Source organism: Labeo rohita, chromosome 13 (assembly GCF_022985175.1).
Source record: "Labeo rohita strain BAU-BD-2019 chromosome 13, IGBB_LRoh.1.0, whole genome shotgun sequence".
Classification (NCBI taxonomy): domain Eukaryota; kingdom Metazoa; phylum Chordata; class Actinopteri; order Cypriniformes; family Cyprinidae; genus Labeo; species Labeo rohita.
This window is the reverse complement of record NC_066881.1, coordinates 3537805-3553722: the sequence shown is the minus strand read 5'-3', so window position 1 is coordinate 3553722 and position 15918 is coordinate 3537805. Positions and strand designations below refer to the sequence as shown.

Below are 15918 nucleotides of genomic sequence, written 5' to 3'. Positions count from 1 at the left end.
TGAGCAATATATGGCCATCAGGAGTTAAAGGGGTTGTTGCATCTTGCGTAGTTTTTTCACCCCTGATTAACTTGCAAAAAGTTTGCTGTGATGGCGTTAGGGAATAGAGTACATGAGAATAGAGTACAACACTGATCTTGCATACCCCTCAGCAAATGCGTAATTGGGTTCCTCTCATTCTGCTCTTGCATGTATTAGTGAATTATTAGTGATTCCCAAATACTCTGACACTATGCGATCTCTCTATGGGATATGTACTAAATAAATGTAAACCTGAAAATGGATGGAAAACGCGGCTTTCGGACAAATAAGTACTTTGGGTGTCTTGTTCATCATATTTATTTTCATATTTAGCAAAAGAACTTAGATTACATCCAGTTTATTAGCGAAAATTGCACGAACTCATCAACAAAGCACATCACGATTCACACGCAATCCGCCATTGATCTCCTACTGTATGTGTCTAATTCACTACGAAATGAGAGAACTCATTTAGCACCTATTTTACTCATACCCTCACTGCGGCCGCCTCCTCTAGTCTGAGGCGAAAAGAGAACAAAAAGGGGGCGCGGCCAAATGGCATCAACCAACTGGTGTAAGGAACGTCACTGAATTCCCATCATGCGTTGCAAAAGGAACCATTACCGCGAAAACGTTGTTACAATTGTAAACAGTCAAATAAACTCAATGTGTATCAACTGCACGACGTATATACAAAAAACAAACAAGCAAGCAAGCAATCATAGGTGTTTTTGCAGTGTTGATGCGTTCTTCTTTGATTAAGGTGAGCAATGAAAGTTGCCAGATTCTTTCTTACAGAACAATTTAGATGTTTGCTAGGGCAAAGTCTCTATTATACCCTATGTTTCAGCAGATGGGACGTGAAGATCAGCATTTGCCAATGCTATTATTTTGTTGTTTAGTACTTGCATTTTAGAATTGGTTCTGTTTTTGACCTCTGCTAATCTTGGTTTAGACTTTTTTCACGGAAGTCAGTGTACTTTATATCCTCGTGCTTTGTTCTCTGTTAATAAATTGTGCATACAACTTGGGTAAAATCCTTGCTAAATGTGTATTACCATGCTTATCATCTGTTTTGCTTGAATCATGTTGAGTTTATCATGTTCCGTTTTCTGTTGGTTGATGCAGTTTTAAAAGAAGACCTTTAGGATCAATCATGACGGGAAAAACAACGTCCACTGCATTTCTCAAAGGTATTGATATATATTTATTAAATTAGAAGATTTTGTCCTCTAGGGTGTTTAATAAAGACACATGGCTTTAAAATGTATAATTAATTTTTTTAGAACAATCGCCAATAAACAAAATAACAAAATACTCTTTAAACAAAATACTGATAAACTTTTTTATTGTTATTGTTTATCATTTTTATTATAGCAGTGTCAGTTTAAAGAAATGAAAAGTAAAATTAATTTCAAGATTACATTATGATTTGATTAGCTTTATTGGGTGTCATTACCATGTAATTCGAGAAATTAGATGCATGAACAATCCTATCGTGCCTGCATGTGTGTGTATGTATATATATCTATATATATAATTGCCTTCTCATTTTAAAACACCACAACAGTTAATTGCCTTCTAGCTATGTTGTTTTAGCAAGTTATATCTATCTCTAGATAAATGTTTTAATTGATGAAAAATAGTTTGAAGTAGGGCTGGGCGATTTTACTGATTTTATCGATTAATTCAAATGTGATGTTTTGCCACGATTTTATGTTTTAGAACTTGAGGAATCGCGATTTTGAATAGAAATTAGGGCTGCACGATAAATCGCGTGTGATTGTCAGGTGCGTTTAGTCAGTATGGCCGGTACTTTGATTAGTAGTAAATCTACACAGAGCAGTAAATCACTGACAAGCTATACAAAATCGCGCTCATAATCACAGATGAATGTCAGTAATTTATGGCTCTGTGTATTGCCGCTCCAGCAGAACGCACGTGATGGAGATTTACTACTAATCAAAGTACCGGCTTTATTGACTAAACGCATCTGACAATCGCATGCGATTTATCGTGCAGCCCTAATAGAAATATTACTTGTTAGAATTAGACTGTTTGACAATATGCCAATGAAAACAGTAAAGAGAAAAGAATGATCCAACCGTATGTTGGTGCACGTTATTAACCGCTCACGTGTAACGCATTCATATCGCTAGGTTAGGCACTGTTCACAGAGAATGCGCTTTTGTGCTGACAAAGATGTGACACAGGCAGTGAAATAGGAAAAATATGCAAAAAGATGGGAGTGAACTACTTTAAACTTGAGCGCTGCATTTTTATAATGCTGTTTCATGCATGAGATGCAAGTGCAACAGTTCAACGCATCCATGTTTACATAGAAAAAAATGGAGCAGCGCAATCAAATAAGAAACCTGTGAAGAACAACTACTGTATTTCTGATATTTCATGTTTGCTCCATCATGGTGACAGCCTGAAAGCTGCTGTTCATTGTTTTTACTGAGTGAACAAGTGATTTGTTTCTTCATGTGTGGTGCACTTAGAACAGAATTTTCTTTAACTAGAGGGTTAATAAAGAAAAAGTAACTTGAATCATGTTGTAGTTAGATTTTCAAGTTGACTAGTTAAAAATCTTAAAAAAAAAAAAAAAAAATCGAGAATCGGTCGAACCTTTTAAAAAAAATTGAGATTTAAATTTAACGCTATATCACCCAGCCCTAGTTTGACAAAGTTTTTTCTTCAGTTGGAAATGACCTTAATTTAGTTTGTTTGATTTTAATCTAATTTTATTCCCCCCCACCCGTTTCTGACTTGCATATTATGCCAATGGTGCCAAACCTTGACTGTTGTTATGAATCAAACGTTTTGGGGGCAGTAAAATTCTTTATCCACTGTCCTCTTTCTCCCTTTTAAGATGTGGTGGCATATGTTGATGTGTGGTCTGCGAGCAGAACAGAGGATTACTCTGATCCATTCATTCAGCAGTTGATGGACATGGGTGCAGAGGTAACACTTTTTTTATATTGATAATTGTGTTTATGAACAAAATGAAAATGTAAAATAAATGAACACATTTTAAATTGCAGGTATCTAAGACACTCAACAAACAAGTGACCCATGTAGTCTTCAAACATGGCCGCCCATCCACATGGAAGAAGGCCCAGAAAATGGGTGTGCGGATTGTTTCTGTCCACTGGGTAGCAAGGTAAAAATGAGCAGCACATAGAACTAATCTTCTGCATGTTCAGCTTAACATCCTGGGAACCAGGAGATATGTAAATATGCAAATCTGTATATAGGTTTTGTTTTAGACAAAGTTGCTAATTTAATTTCCAAAGGTTAGGCATGAATAATTGGTTAAAAAGTAGAGCATGGCATATATGAGTCTTCTTTTTAAACATTTCAATATTCCAGTGAAGGGATAAAATCAATATATTGTCATATCTGCTATGTTTTTCTTGTAAACATGATGTAATGGATAGTTTACCCAAAAATGAAAATTCATACATGTTTGAAATGATAGCAGCTGAATTTTCATGTTTGGCTGGACAATTCCAGCTATTGGGAAAAACTCAAGAAGTAATACACCATAGAAAGGCCCCTTTTTCTATCACATTTAAAGGTGCTGTAAATATCTTTAAATTACATACAAAAATGACCGTACTACTTGATAAACAAATTTAAGCATTGTTGCTGCTCCTAAATGCAAAAAAACTAAACCAAAAAATCAGCCATGGTTTAATTAAAGCATTAAATCTTTAAGGAAGGATTGCAGAAGGGCAGAAAGAAAATGGAAACAGAATAAACTACACATTTGCAACACACTCCAAAAAGTTGGGACAGAGGCCAAATAAAAGTTTATAGAATATCCAAATTAAACTGTTTTGAAACAGTTCACAGTAAGCAGGTGAAATTAAAATAGGTGAGGATATCATGTTTGGGTATAAAAAGAGCATTTAAGTCTTTGCAAGCGAAGTTGGATCATGTCTTATCACTTTGTGCAAAATTTTATGACAAAAGTGTCAAACAAATCAAAAATCACATTACTTAATAGAAAACCACAAATTTAAGTATGTTACCAACCAGCACACAAAATAATGTGAAAAGATTTAGGGAATCCAGAGAAATGTCAGTCTGTGTAGGGCAAGGCAGGACACCTCAGGTAGTTTCTGTGAAAATGGACATACAGACACATACTGCCATCAAGATGACCTCTTCCATAGTTATTAGATCAGTTCTCATTCTGCTTGTGCTACATTAGCGCGGTTTCGTAGAGACAGAGTGAATGTGCCTTCCTACAGTCCAGATCTGTCTCCTATTAAAAATGTATAACTAGTCATGAAAAGGAGGCTCAGACAATGACAATCACAGACTGCTGAGCATCTGAAGTTTTTTATCAAGCCCGATTGGGCAACAATTTTGCTTGCAAAACTTGAACTATTAGTGTCCTCAATTCCCAAACAATGCCCCCGCCCAATCTGAGGGTTGTCCTCCCTAAATATATCATTACAAGTGAGCCCTGTGTATTGTCAGGGCTCGACAAAAAGGAGTGCCCGGTGGCCTGGGGCCAGGTGAAAGAAGCTCGGCATAGTTGATGAAACTGGCCCGATCGGGCCACTGCTGCGTCGTCACGAAAATGTATCATTTGAACGTGTTTTTAAGCCTTGTTCATTTAAAACTTCAAGCGATCACAGAGAGATGCCTCTCTGACAGACAGATAGCCTACAAAATGTGTCAAAATACCTGTCTTGACGAGTAGCTTTGTAGCTTTAACGATGATTAACCTATATTTAATTCATACAGTGGAGTGCAGATGAACTGACCGATCTCTGTTCCGGTTTGCACACAAACTGCAAGCAATAATTTTTCAAAATTTCATGTGCGTGGAAATATTACGAATTCTTTAAACATCCGTTAACAGATTCCAGAGACGCTGAAGATGAACGCAAAGAGGAAAAAATACTGTAGCAGGCAGAACAAGATCACGGCTCACAATGCGCAAAATATTGGAATTATCTAAATATTGAAACAGGGTTTATATGAATATATCATAGGGGAAATGACTGTTTTAAGTAATGTTTACATGGCGTTTTCTTTTCATTTGCCTCTCTATAATGTATTTAAAATTGCATTCATAAGCACAACGCTGCTTTGTTTACAGCGGTAACCAGGGGAACGTTGTATCATTAATCCATGGCTGCGTCCGAAAGCCTGGTCAGCTGACTTGCTGCCACGCTGCCCTATCAGGCAATGACTTTGAAGGCTGCGAAGGCATCTCTAGAAACGTTTCGGACAGACTTCAGAGGCAGCGTAACTTGAAGTCGTTGCTAGGTTACCTAACGGTTAAGTTGTACATTTTGTAGAAAAAGGATCTTACACAGTTGTGTATAAATGATTTAATAATACATAAAGACCTGAATGTCATTGTCATTGAAGGTCTGTGCATCAGATAAGACGGCAGAGAATGGCATTTTTTGCTTAAAAATAAAAGGTCTCATCTATTATATAAAGTAACAAGTTTAATTTCACCAGAATATATTTATATAGCAAATATGACGCGCGCACACAGGATTGTGGGAAATCAAAGGCAGCAAAGGATATATCTATGCTGCCTTTAAAATTCGATCAAAAGAAGGTACCTCCGGAGACAGGAAGTGAAGCAGAATTTGGATTCGGACGTTCCTTGATGCCTTCCTGCCTTGGAATGCTGCCTCCGAAGGCAGCATTTTAGAGCTTTTGGATGCAGCCCATAAGCGCCATCTACTGGCAGAGACCGAATTTGCGATCAATGTTTGAATCTTATATTTGTTAGGCTAGTAGGTTTTGCTGTGATATCAAAATTAGAGTCGAGAATTGTACAATTTAATTGATATGTAAAATTTTTGTCATATAAGCTTATTAAAATATAAAGATAACATGGGTCAAAAACAATGATAACAGCAACGCCTCGGTTACGTATGGTAACCCTTACTTCACTGTAAAGTGAATATCATTAGATATGGGACCTGAGGTGGGTCTCACGCCAGGGGAGACGACCAAACTCAGACCCTAGAGACCAACTTGTCTTTAGGGGAAACACCGCACCACAGAGAGATATAGGTGGAAATACACACATGGGGCCACATAAGGACCTACTACATATGGGGCACAAGTACAACCATGAGTTAATAAAGGTGCTCATACCTTGTGTTGGAATTTTGCAGCAAGTTCCTCCCCAAAAACTCTGCCATGTCCAGAAGTGCCAGATGATGGAGAGGGTGTCCAGGGTTCACGTCAGGAAACCTACTGAAACTTAGAAGCGTAATCACCATTAGGTGAAGCGCGTAGGCAAGCTCTACACCAACCAGTGTGCTGAGTCAGAAGCTTGCGTTTAAGACTCTAGCCGACACTGGTTCCATGCGCAAATTGTAAAATCTGGCAGATGCGTTAGGTGTAGCCCAACTTGCAGCTCTACAGACGTCTGTTAACGAGGCCCCATTCGCAAGAGCTGCCGAGGCAGCGACGCCTCTGGTCGAGTGGGCTCTCACTCCCAGTGGGCAGGGTAAGCCTCTGGCCTGGTAGGCCGTACGGATCGCATCCACTAGCCAGTGGGAGATCCTTTGTTTGGAGACAGCTTTCCCCTTCTGCTGTCCTCCATAACAGACAAAGAGCTGTTCAGAACGTCTGAAGGGCTGAGTTCGTTCCATGTAAATGCGCAGGGCACGGACTGGGCATAACAAGGTCAGGTTGGGGTCATCTTCCTGGGAAGAAATAGCTTGCAAGGTCACCACCTGGTCTCTCAAGGGAGTGGTGGGGACCTTGGGCACGTATCCAGGCCGGGGTCTCAGGACAAGGTGCCCGAATTGCCCGAATTCCAGGCATGAACTGTTAACGGAGAGGGCTTGGAGGTCTCCCACTCTTTTGACAGAAGTGAGCGCAGTCAGGAGAGCCGTCTTTAAGGAGAGGGCGTCAAGTTCGACTGACTGAAGGGGCTCAAACGGATCCTGCTGTAGGCCCTGAAGGACCACAGCGAGATCCCAAGAGGGGATAAGGTGCGGCAGAGGAGGGTTTAGCCTCCGGGCTCCTCTAAGAAACCTCATTATCAAATCGTGTTTCCCCACCGATCTGCCACCCACCAAGTCATGATTAGCTGATATAGCTGCCCAATGGACCTTGAGTGTTGAGGCAGATAGGTGCCTGTCCAGGCCTCCTTGGAGGAAGGATAACACTGACTTGATGCCACATCTCCGTGGGTCCTTCCCTCGGGAAGAACACCAGTTCACAAAAATGCGCCATTTTAGGTCATACAGCCGCCTGGTGGAGGGGGCTCTGGCCTGTAAGAGGGTGTTCACCACTGAGGGTGAAAGGTCTCTGAAATCCTCCTGGTTGTGTCCAGGGACCATAGGTGGAGGTTCCAAAGATCTGGGCGCAGGTGCCAGATTGTGCCCTTCCCCTGAGAGAGGAGGTCCCTCCTCAGAGGAATGCACCAGGGAGGGGCTGATGCCAGGAGCACCGGGTCCGAGAACCAGGTTCTGTTGGGCCAGAACGTGGCCACCAAGAGAATCTGTTCCTTGTCCTCCCTGACTTTGCACAGAGTCTGTGCAATGAGATGGCGGGCTAGTTGTGACACGCGAAAGGAGTGTACACCGCCCTGGTGGTTGATGTAGGCCACATTTGCCGTGTTGTCTGATCGGACCAACACATGCTTGCCCTGAATCAAAGGTTGGTTGAAAAGGCCTGTGTCTTGGAAGGATCGAGACATGAAAGTACGCGTCCTTCAGGTCTATTGCCACAAACCAATCTTGAGCCCTGACACACGTGAGAATGTGCTTGAGGCTTAACATTTTGAATGGGAGCTTGAGTAGGGCCCGATTCAAAACTCTCAGGTCTAAGATTGGTCTGAGCCCACCACCCTTCTTGGGTACAGTGAAGTAGGGGCTGTAAAACCCTTTCTTCATTTCGGCTGAGGGGACAGTTTCTATCGCATCCTTCGCCAGAAGGACTGCGATTTCCGCACGAAGAACTGCGGCGTTGCAGCCTCGAACCGAGGTAGCAAGAACACCATGGAACTTGGGCGGACGACTCGCAAACTGGATCGCATAGCCGAGTCGAATGGTCCTGAGGAGCCAGCGGGTGGGATTGGGGAGGTTCAGCCAATCCGAAAATCTCCGCTAGGGGTCTCAAAGGAGTTACATCTGACGTGGAGAGGGTTGGAGGTGCTGTGAGTGACGCCCAGAGAAGAAGGAAATTGCTCTTTTATTGTCCATGTGGTGGCCGTCTGCCAGGTGGCAGGTGGCAGACACCTGAGTGTGGATCCGGACAGGTCAAACAATCCTTCTTCCCTGGGCTGCCCATCTCAGGAACGCTTTGAAGCCTGACGAGGGTTCTTTGTGGCCTGAGGACGAGCTGGCGGTGCCACCTTCCTACGAGAAGTGGACCGTTGGACGGGTCTACCTGCAGGACTGGCAGTTTGCGGGGCCTGAGCTGCTCTCGTAGGGGGCCTCCCTCGACGCGGAGCAGGCGGGGGTTGCTGCTTCAGTGGAGCTGGGCTGGTGCTCACTGCATGCCGAGGCAGGATGTGCTTGATGGCCTCCGTCTGTTTCTTCACCGTGGAGAACTGCTGGGCAAATTCTTCCACGGTTTCGCCAAAGAGACCAGCCTGGGGAATGCATCTCGGCCAGGTTTAGCCACAGGTGGCGCTCCTGGACCACCATAGTGGACATCGCCCTTCCTAGAGGCTGCGCCGTGACCTTCGTAGCTCGCAGAGCATAGTCGGTCGCAGAATGCAGTTCTTGCAGCAGCTCTGGGTCGGGATCACTCTCGTGCAGATCTTTGAGAACCTTGGCTTGATAGACCTGCAAGATAGCCATGGCGTGCAGGGCGGCCGCAGCTTGACCAGAGGCCGCGTAAGCCTTCGCTACGAGAGCAGACGAAAACTTACAGGCCCTGGACGGGAGTCTCGGGCGGCCCCTCCAGGAGGCGGCATTTTGCGGGCACAAGTACATCGCAACCGCTCTCTCCACCTGGGGGACCTCCGTATACCCCCTCGCCGGACTGCCATCGAGGGTGGTGAGGGACGGGGAGTTGGTATATCGAGAGCGAGCCGACAGAGGGGCTTTCCACGATTTCGTCAACTTTATACCCGGATGGCCGGGGCGTGGCCAGCTATGCAAATCTGCACACCCAGTTTCATTGGCCTTTCTCAAAACTGTCAGAGGTGTTTGGGCTCCCAAGAGCGACCCTTAGTGTCGTACACTTGACACAACTCGGAGTGTACGACAGATAGGGAACTTCAGTAGTTATGTGTAAGTAACATAGGCTGTCAAGGCTATTTTATTCACTTTAAACATCAGGTGAAGTGATTCTTTCTCTTTATTACAGATGATGCTGGATCATATTAGTTTAATAAATTATTCATGACAAAAAAATTATGATATCCAATGAATTTTTTAATGATCGATTGTAAGATTACCAAGCTTAGCTTGTTTAATACCGTAGCTTGTCACGTACGTTACGTGCCACACGGGGGCGTGGTTAGGGCTTTCTCACACAGCCGCCCCCAAATGTGTGTAAGGACATTTGAAATGGTGAGAAACCTAACTAATTAGTGGGCTCAATAGGGTCATCTTCCGAGAATTTAGGGAGTGGGACTAGACAGGATACAGGTCTCACATATGTACGATTGTGCACCTGAACTTCAACTGTTCTCGTGCGCCCATCGAGAACAGGAAAAGTATTAGTCTACTTTCCTACTGGCCAACATGCTCGTGGAAGTTGTGAGTCCGCTATCAGTACCACCTGGTCTAGACCAATTTCTTTCCCATCTGTACGCCACTTCTGTCTTTCTTGCAGATTCGGGAGATAGTAATGGATGAATCTAGACCAGAAATGGTCAGCAAGTACTTGGCTATGTTTCCACCTTCTGGTTCCCAAAAGATTACTGGAATCATAAAGTACTTGAGGGAGTGAAGAATCATGGCGACCCATTAGGAGGATGCTAGGCGTAACTGGGTCCAGATCAGATACGTCTGAGGACACGTATACCAAAGGTTTGGCATTTAGGATGCCCTCTACCTCAATGAGTACTGTGCGCAGTACAGTTTCAGTGACTGTTTGATCTTTCAGAACTACCTTTAGGGCTTGCTTTACTGACTTAACCTCCCATTCCCAGGCTCCCCCGAAATGAGGGGCACCCGGTGGAATAAATCTGAATGAAATCTGTTGTTCTGCAAGTTGGTCCCTTAGTTGAGGTATCATGGCATCATATGCTGCTTTCATCTCTTTGTCTCCTCCAACGAAGTTTGTACCATTGTCACAAAGGAGCTCGAATGGTTTCCCTCTTCGCGCTATGAATCTGCGGAGAGACATTAAGAATGCATCTGTGTCAAGGCTCTCTAAGAGATCAAGATGGAGACAACGAGTTGTCAGACATTTAAAAACGATTCCCCATCTTTTCTCTGTACGTCGGCCAAGCTTCACTGTGAATAGACCGAAACAATCCATTCCAGTGGAATAGAAGGGGGGTTTGTACAGACGTAGACGTGTTGGTGGGAGGTCAGCCATTTTGGGTATACCAGGCTTAGCACGCCATTTCTGGCAGTCCATACACTGATATTGATGTTTCTTGATAGTTTCCCTTCCTCGCAGAATCCAGTATCGTCTTCTCAGCTCAGCAAAGACTCTTTCTGGCCCAGGATGTAAAAAGGAGGAATCACCGTCCTTGATCAGAAGCTTGGTTAGGTTGTGTTGTGGGTCAAGCACAATGGGATGTATTGCATCCAATTCCATATGCTTAGCATGTCTTAGTCGCCGTCCGACCCTGATAAGTCCACTGGCTTTATCATACTCGGGTGATAATGATGCCAATCTGCTGTTGGATGGTAACGGTCGCTCAGTGGCGAGAGCCTTAAACTCCTCAGGAAAGGAATCTTTCTGTGCTCTTTGTAGGAGGAGCTTCTCTGCTGAGATGTACCTCTCTGAATCATCTATTGACTGGGTGGTAGATGGAGCCGCCCCGTGAAGGGATGTCACTGTAGCCTTTAGTAACTCAGTCCAGGTACTAAATTGGTTGACATCAGGAAGGGGAATGTCTGGGCTAGTGCTCACATGCAAGCACATTGCTGATTTTCTCAACTCTGCCTCTGGTTCAGGTTCATCTGCTGGCAAAGTGGTCCAACATGACTCTGGCTGATGCAGGAAATTTGGGCCGTTACTCCAGCGGCATGGTGGGGTTAAATCCTTTAACGGTTGTCCTCGTGTTATGATATTGGCAGGGTTGCTCACTGAATCAACATATCTCCAGGAATCAATATTGGTGAGTGACTGAATTTCGGCCACCCGCGTTCCCACGAAGACTTTGTATCTGCGTGAATCAGATTTAAGCCATTGGAGGACAGTAGCTGAGTCTGACCAGAGAATGACATGACTGATGTCTACAGTTAGTTCCGATTGAAGGATATTAGCCACCTGCGCTCCGGTAAGTGCCGCGCTCAGTTCCAGCCAAGGGATCGTCATCTGCTTCCATGGTGCCACTCGGGAACGGGATAACACAAATGAGACATGTACATGTCCTTCACTGGTTTCTGTACACATGTAGGCCACTGAGCCATAGGCCCTCTCAGAGGCGTCGCAGAATATGTGTAAATCCCGATTGAGGATTTCCACATGCCCCTCAAATGGAGTGTAACACCTTGGGATTGCGATACGATTCAAATTTTGGAGCTCTTGTTGCCAGTCTTGCCATCTGGTTAACAGGCTGTCAGATGTCATTGGGTCATCCCATCCCGGATTGTTCTTCCACAAATCCTGAACCAGCACTTTGGCTCGAGTAGTGAATGGAATTAGATAACCCAGCGGATCATACTGAGATGCCAAAACACTGTAGACATTACGCAGAGTGGGTTCAAGACATCCGGATTGGCTGGGTTTGTAGCTGAATGAGTCTGTGAGGCAGTTCCACAGTAGCCCAAGTGTACCTTCCAGGAGGTCAGTACTTTTCTGTGATAGCCAGAGTTCACTATTCTGTGATCTTGCTTCGGAGGGGAGATGCTGGATAACCTCAGGTCTTTTGCTGGCCCATTGATGGAGCTTGAACCCACCAGTGAGCAAAAGCTGCCGCAGGTCGTCTACCAATTTCCTAGCTTCAGCGACAGTTTGAAGGCTATGGAGACAGTTGTCTACATAAAATGAACTTTTGACCATTCTCACCAGAGCTGGGTCTACTTGCGGGTGGTTCTGAGCAGTTTCCTGAAGTGCATATATGGCGCAGCATGGGCTGCACGTTGTGCCAAATGGCAACACCTGCCATTTGTAGATTTTAGGCTCTTCAGTCCTCTGCATGTCTCTCCACAGAAAGCGTACAATCGGCTTATCACTTGGCAAGAGTCGAACCTGGTGGAACATCCCCTTCACATCTCCACTGATGGCTATAGGATGTTCACGGAACCTCAGCATGACACCAAGTAACGATGGACCAAGGATGGGCCCAGGCAGAAGGATGTCATTTAAAGCGTGGTCTTGGAATGAATAAGAACAGTTAAAAACAATTCTGTCCTTGTTGTTATGCGTCACCATATGGTGAGGGATGTACCACGACTCCGGGGATTGATCAGCTTCTTGTGATGATATCTCTGCCACATAGCCAGCTTCTTGCAGTTTCCTCATTTCAGAGCAGTAAGACTCAGCTCGCCTAAGGTCTTTAGTAAGTTTACGCTCAGTGCTTCGAAGGTTTGCCATCACTGCTTCTTTTGGTGCTTTAAGAAGTTCAGCATTGGGCCGTCTGAGCAAGGGAGTAGCATAACGCATAACTCCACTGACTTCTACCTTTGTGGTATGTGTCTGGAGAAGAGTGAGGGCGTGTACTGGTCTTGTTTGGAACGAGTGGCTGTCTTCTCATTTACATAAGGCAGAGTATCAATTTGCCAGAAGCGTTCCACATTCTTGAATAACTCTGTATTCAATGTGGTAGTGGTTAGGTGAAGGCTCTGTGGGGTGGAAAGGGTGGTTTGACTGAACCCAGTGGGACCTTGGAGGGTCCAACCAAGCCTGGTACAAACGGCAATCGGTCCATTTGGTGGTCCCATGCACACTGGCTGTACAGGAATAAGCAGGTGAGGCATGTCAGACATGATGAGCAATAGAGGTTTGGCTCGGTCAATCAAGGGTAATGGCAAGGACCTAAGATGCTCATACTTGCGCTGAAGAGCGGACACAGGGTAGGAATGCTCTGAAAGTCTCAGGTTATCTGCGGTGAAAGCATGAGGAATCAGGTATTTCCTGCATGGTCTGTGCAAGGGTGACACATGAAGGGAAACAGTTGCTCCATGCAGATTAACTACATCTTGATGGACCGTGCGTACTGTGAGTGTTTCAGGTTCAGAAGGGAGATTCAACTGATCTACAGCCTGTGACAGAACAACGCTACGCTCTGAACCATCGTCCAGCACTGCATAAGCTTCAATGACTTTCTCTCGATTGTGCAGTAAGACCTTAACTATCTTGAGCATTACCTTCTGAGATCTGTTGGGCCGGTCCAAGTAGACCTGAGGGGTAGGGACATTGACCAACAGCACACTCTTTTGGATCTGTAAGGCTGCATCATGCAAGATGGTCAGATGTAACTCTTTACAGTTTGTACAGGTTCTTTTCAGAGTACATCGGTCTGGAGTATGAGTTCGCCCACATTTCCAACAGCGCTTCTCGTTGGATATCCACTGCACTATTTGCTCTGTGGTCAGGATCTTGAATTTAGGACATGCATTAAGGAAGTGATCCTTGGTACTACAGTATGGGCAGAAGGGTTGAATCTTAGAGGGGGTCTTAGATTTTGTCTGGCCCTGCAAAACTGAACTGGCATCTGCTGTATACAAGATGGATGTGGATCTCTCCTTTGGACGATAATGTACTGACCTCTGCTGATCTTTCTTGGTGGATCGAGCCATTTCAGTCTGATACATTGTAGCTGCTTTAGTGGAAATGCACTTCGCCTGTGATTTCATCTGCAACCATGCAGACAGTTCAGGTAATGTATAAGTGCGGTCAGTGCCAGTTTGCAGAATACCTCTGCTGAAACAGTACTCAACGAACCCATCGCAATATGACGGTGACATCTTGCTTAATAGCCGATCAACATGAGAGCCACAGCGCAGCTCGTATCCGTTTGGGCCCTCCAAAGTTCTGAGCATCCCTACTAGTGTTTGGATAGACAGGGAAAAGGAATCAAAAGCTTCTGCATCACCGAATTTGACTGCTGGTGCATTCAGAATGACACCTAGTTCGGATTGAACCAGTTGATGCGGTTGCCCGTACTTATCCTGCAGCGCCTGCAATGCGGTCGTGTATGGCCTAGGGTCATACATATACGCTTTGGCCAACTGGAGAGCACTAGGGAGTTTGAAGTGACTTAAGAGGACCTGATATTTGTAATGTTCACTTAAATGAGGCTGGTTATTCATTACATTGTCTAAGGCCATCTTAAGTAAGGCAAAGTCACTTTCCCGGCCAGTGTCGAAGTATGGGATGGCTGGCTTTGGGACCCCATAAGTGGAGGCAGCTAAAATTTCCAGACCAGGTGGTTGGGCTGGGGAGAGGAACAATACTGCCGGACTATGGGAGACTTCAAGGGGGGCAATAGGATACGGTACTGCTGTCCCATGAGGGCTAGGATTCATGGCCTGGTAGGTCTCAACCCCTAATGTTACAGGAACCGCCGATGGGACTGTAGGCGGGACACTGACTGAGGGTGCAAGACTATAGGTGACGCAGGTATCAGAATAATGCGGCCTAGTTACAGCAGCCGGGTTAAAGGGCAAAGGAGCCGCATAGTCTTGCCTAGACATTAAAGTGGGCGGTGCAGTAACTAGCAAAGCCGATGACCTTGTGACTACATTCCTGTTTAAGAAGTACACGAACATATTTAGCAACCTCAAGCTCATTTTGAACCTTTTTGAGACGCCGCCGACTCTCTACCTGCTTAGCTAGCAACTCTCTAGCTTTAGTGGCTTGTTCCTGTCTATACTGTGCTTCTCTAGCCTGAGCGTCAAATCTCTCACACTCTTTATCGACAATGGCGTCCACTTCAATCTGCTGTTGAAGTTCTTCCAAGTCCAGGGTCTTTAGCCTTTCCTCCAACATGGCAGCTTGAAGATCAGAGAGTCCATGTCTAGAAGATCTGCGTTGTACACTGCTATGGGATCTGGATGAAGTACTGGAAACTGTGCCAGAGGATATGGATCTAGACGCATGCCTTGATGGTCTGGATGGTCTCTGCAAAGCCGAATCCGCAGGAGGTGGCTCCAGATGTAGGTTAGGTGGGAGCTGGACTTCATAATCAGTGAGATGGGCAGGAAGGTGTCTCTCTCTTGGAGGACGAGGTCGAACTACGGGCTCAGTTGTACTGGGAGTTTCAGCGGGCTTTATTGCACTGGGAGTCTCAGGATCCATCTTGAGGCACAAATCCGTCTCGAAGGACCATATACGAGCGTATGTGACGCTCAGTGGGTTCAGGTGTAGTGCACCCAAGATGGAGGTGTGTGCTTCCGGTAAGAGAAACAGGAGAGGGAATCCCAGTTTAACAGGTTTAATCAAAAGGATGTTTGTATATGTTACTTCACGAACATGTGGTCTATAATAAACAGAAGAAATACAAAAGAAAACAGTTGTAAATATATCAGTAAACACAATATTCAGTTATTAAATAATATATATTAACATAAATGATTTAACTCTGTGCTGATTTTAAATAATTAAGTAAACAATGAAAAGCAGATTACACGATCAGTGTATATGCTCAATTATTACAAATGAGGAGCGTGCAAAGTAATCAAATGCGACATTTTCAAACAATATTGAACAAATTGGGTGAAACGTAACTAGTATGTGAACATAAACCTTCGTATTTGAATAGAAATACACTTATTTCAAGCTCAAAGTCCGAAAAAAAACGAATAGTTTCACTTT

At 44.5% G+C, this 15918-nt stretch overlaps 1 protein-coding gene across 2 annotated transcripts in view; it reads left to right on the top strand.

The window, feature by feature from the left end:
• Positions 1 to 616: 616 nt before the first annotated feature.
• mcph1 (microcephalin 1) overlaps positions 617 to 15918 on the top strand; it is a 114997-nt gene continuing 99695 nt past the window's right edge. For both annotated transcript variants that reach the window (XM_051126729.1, XM_051126728.1), the window contains exons 1-4: positions 617 to 784; positions 1150 to 1214; positions 2897 to 2988; positions 3069 to 3187. In XM_051126729.1, the coding sequence (XP_050982686.1) occupies positions 1178 to 1214; positions 2897 to 2988; positions 3069 to 3187 (248 nt within the window). In that variant the 5' untranslated portion in view covers positions 617 to 784; positions 1150 to 1177. The remainder of the gene's footprint in view (positions 785 to 1149; positions 1215 to 2896; positions 2989 to 3068; positions 3188 to 15918) is intronic.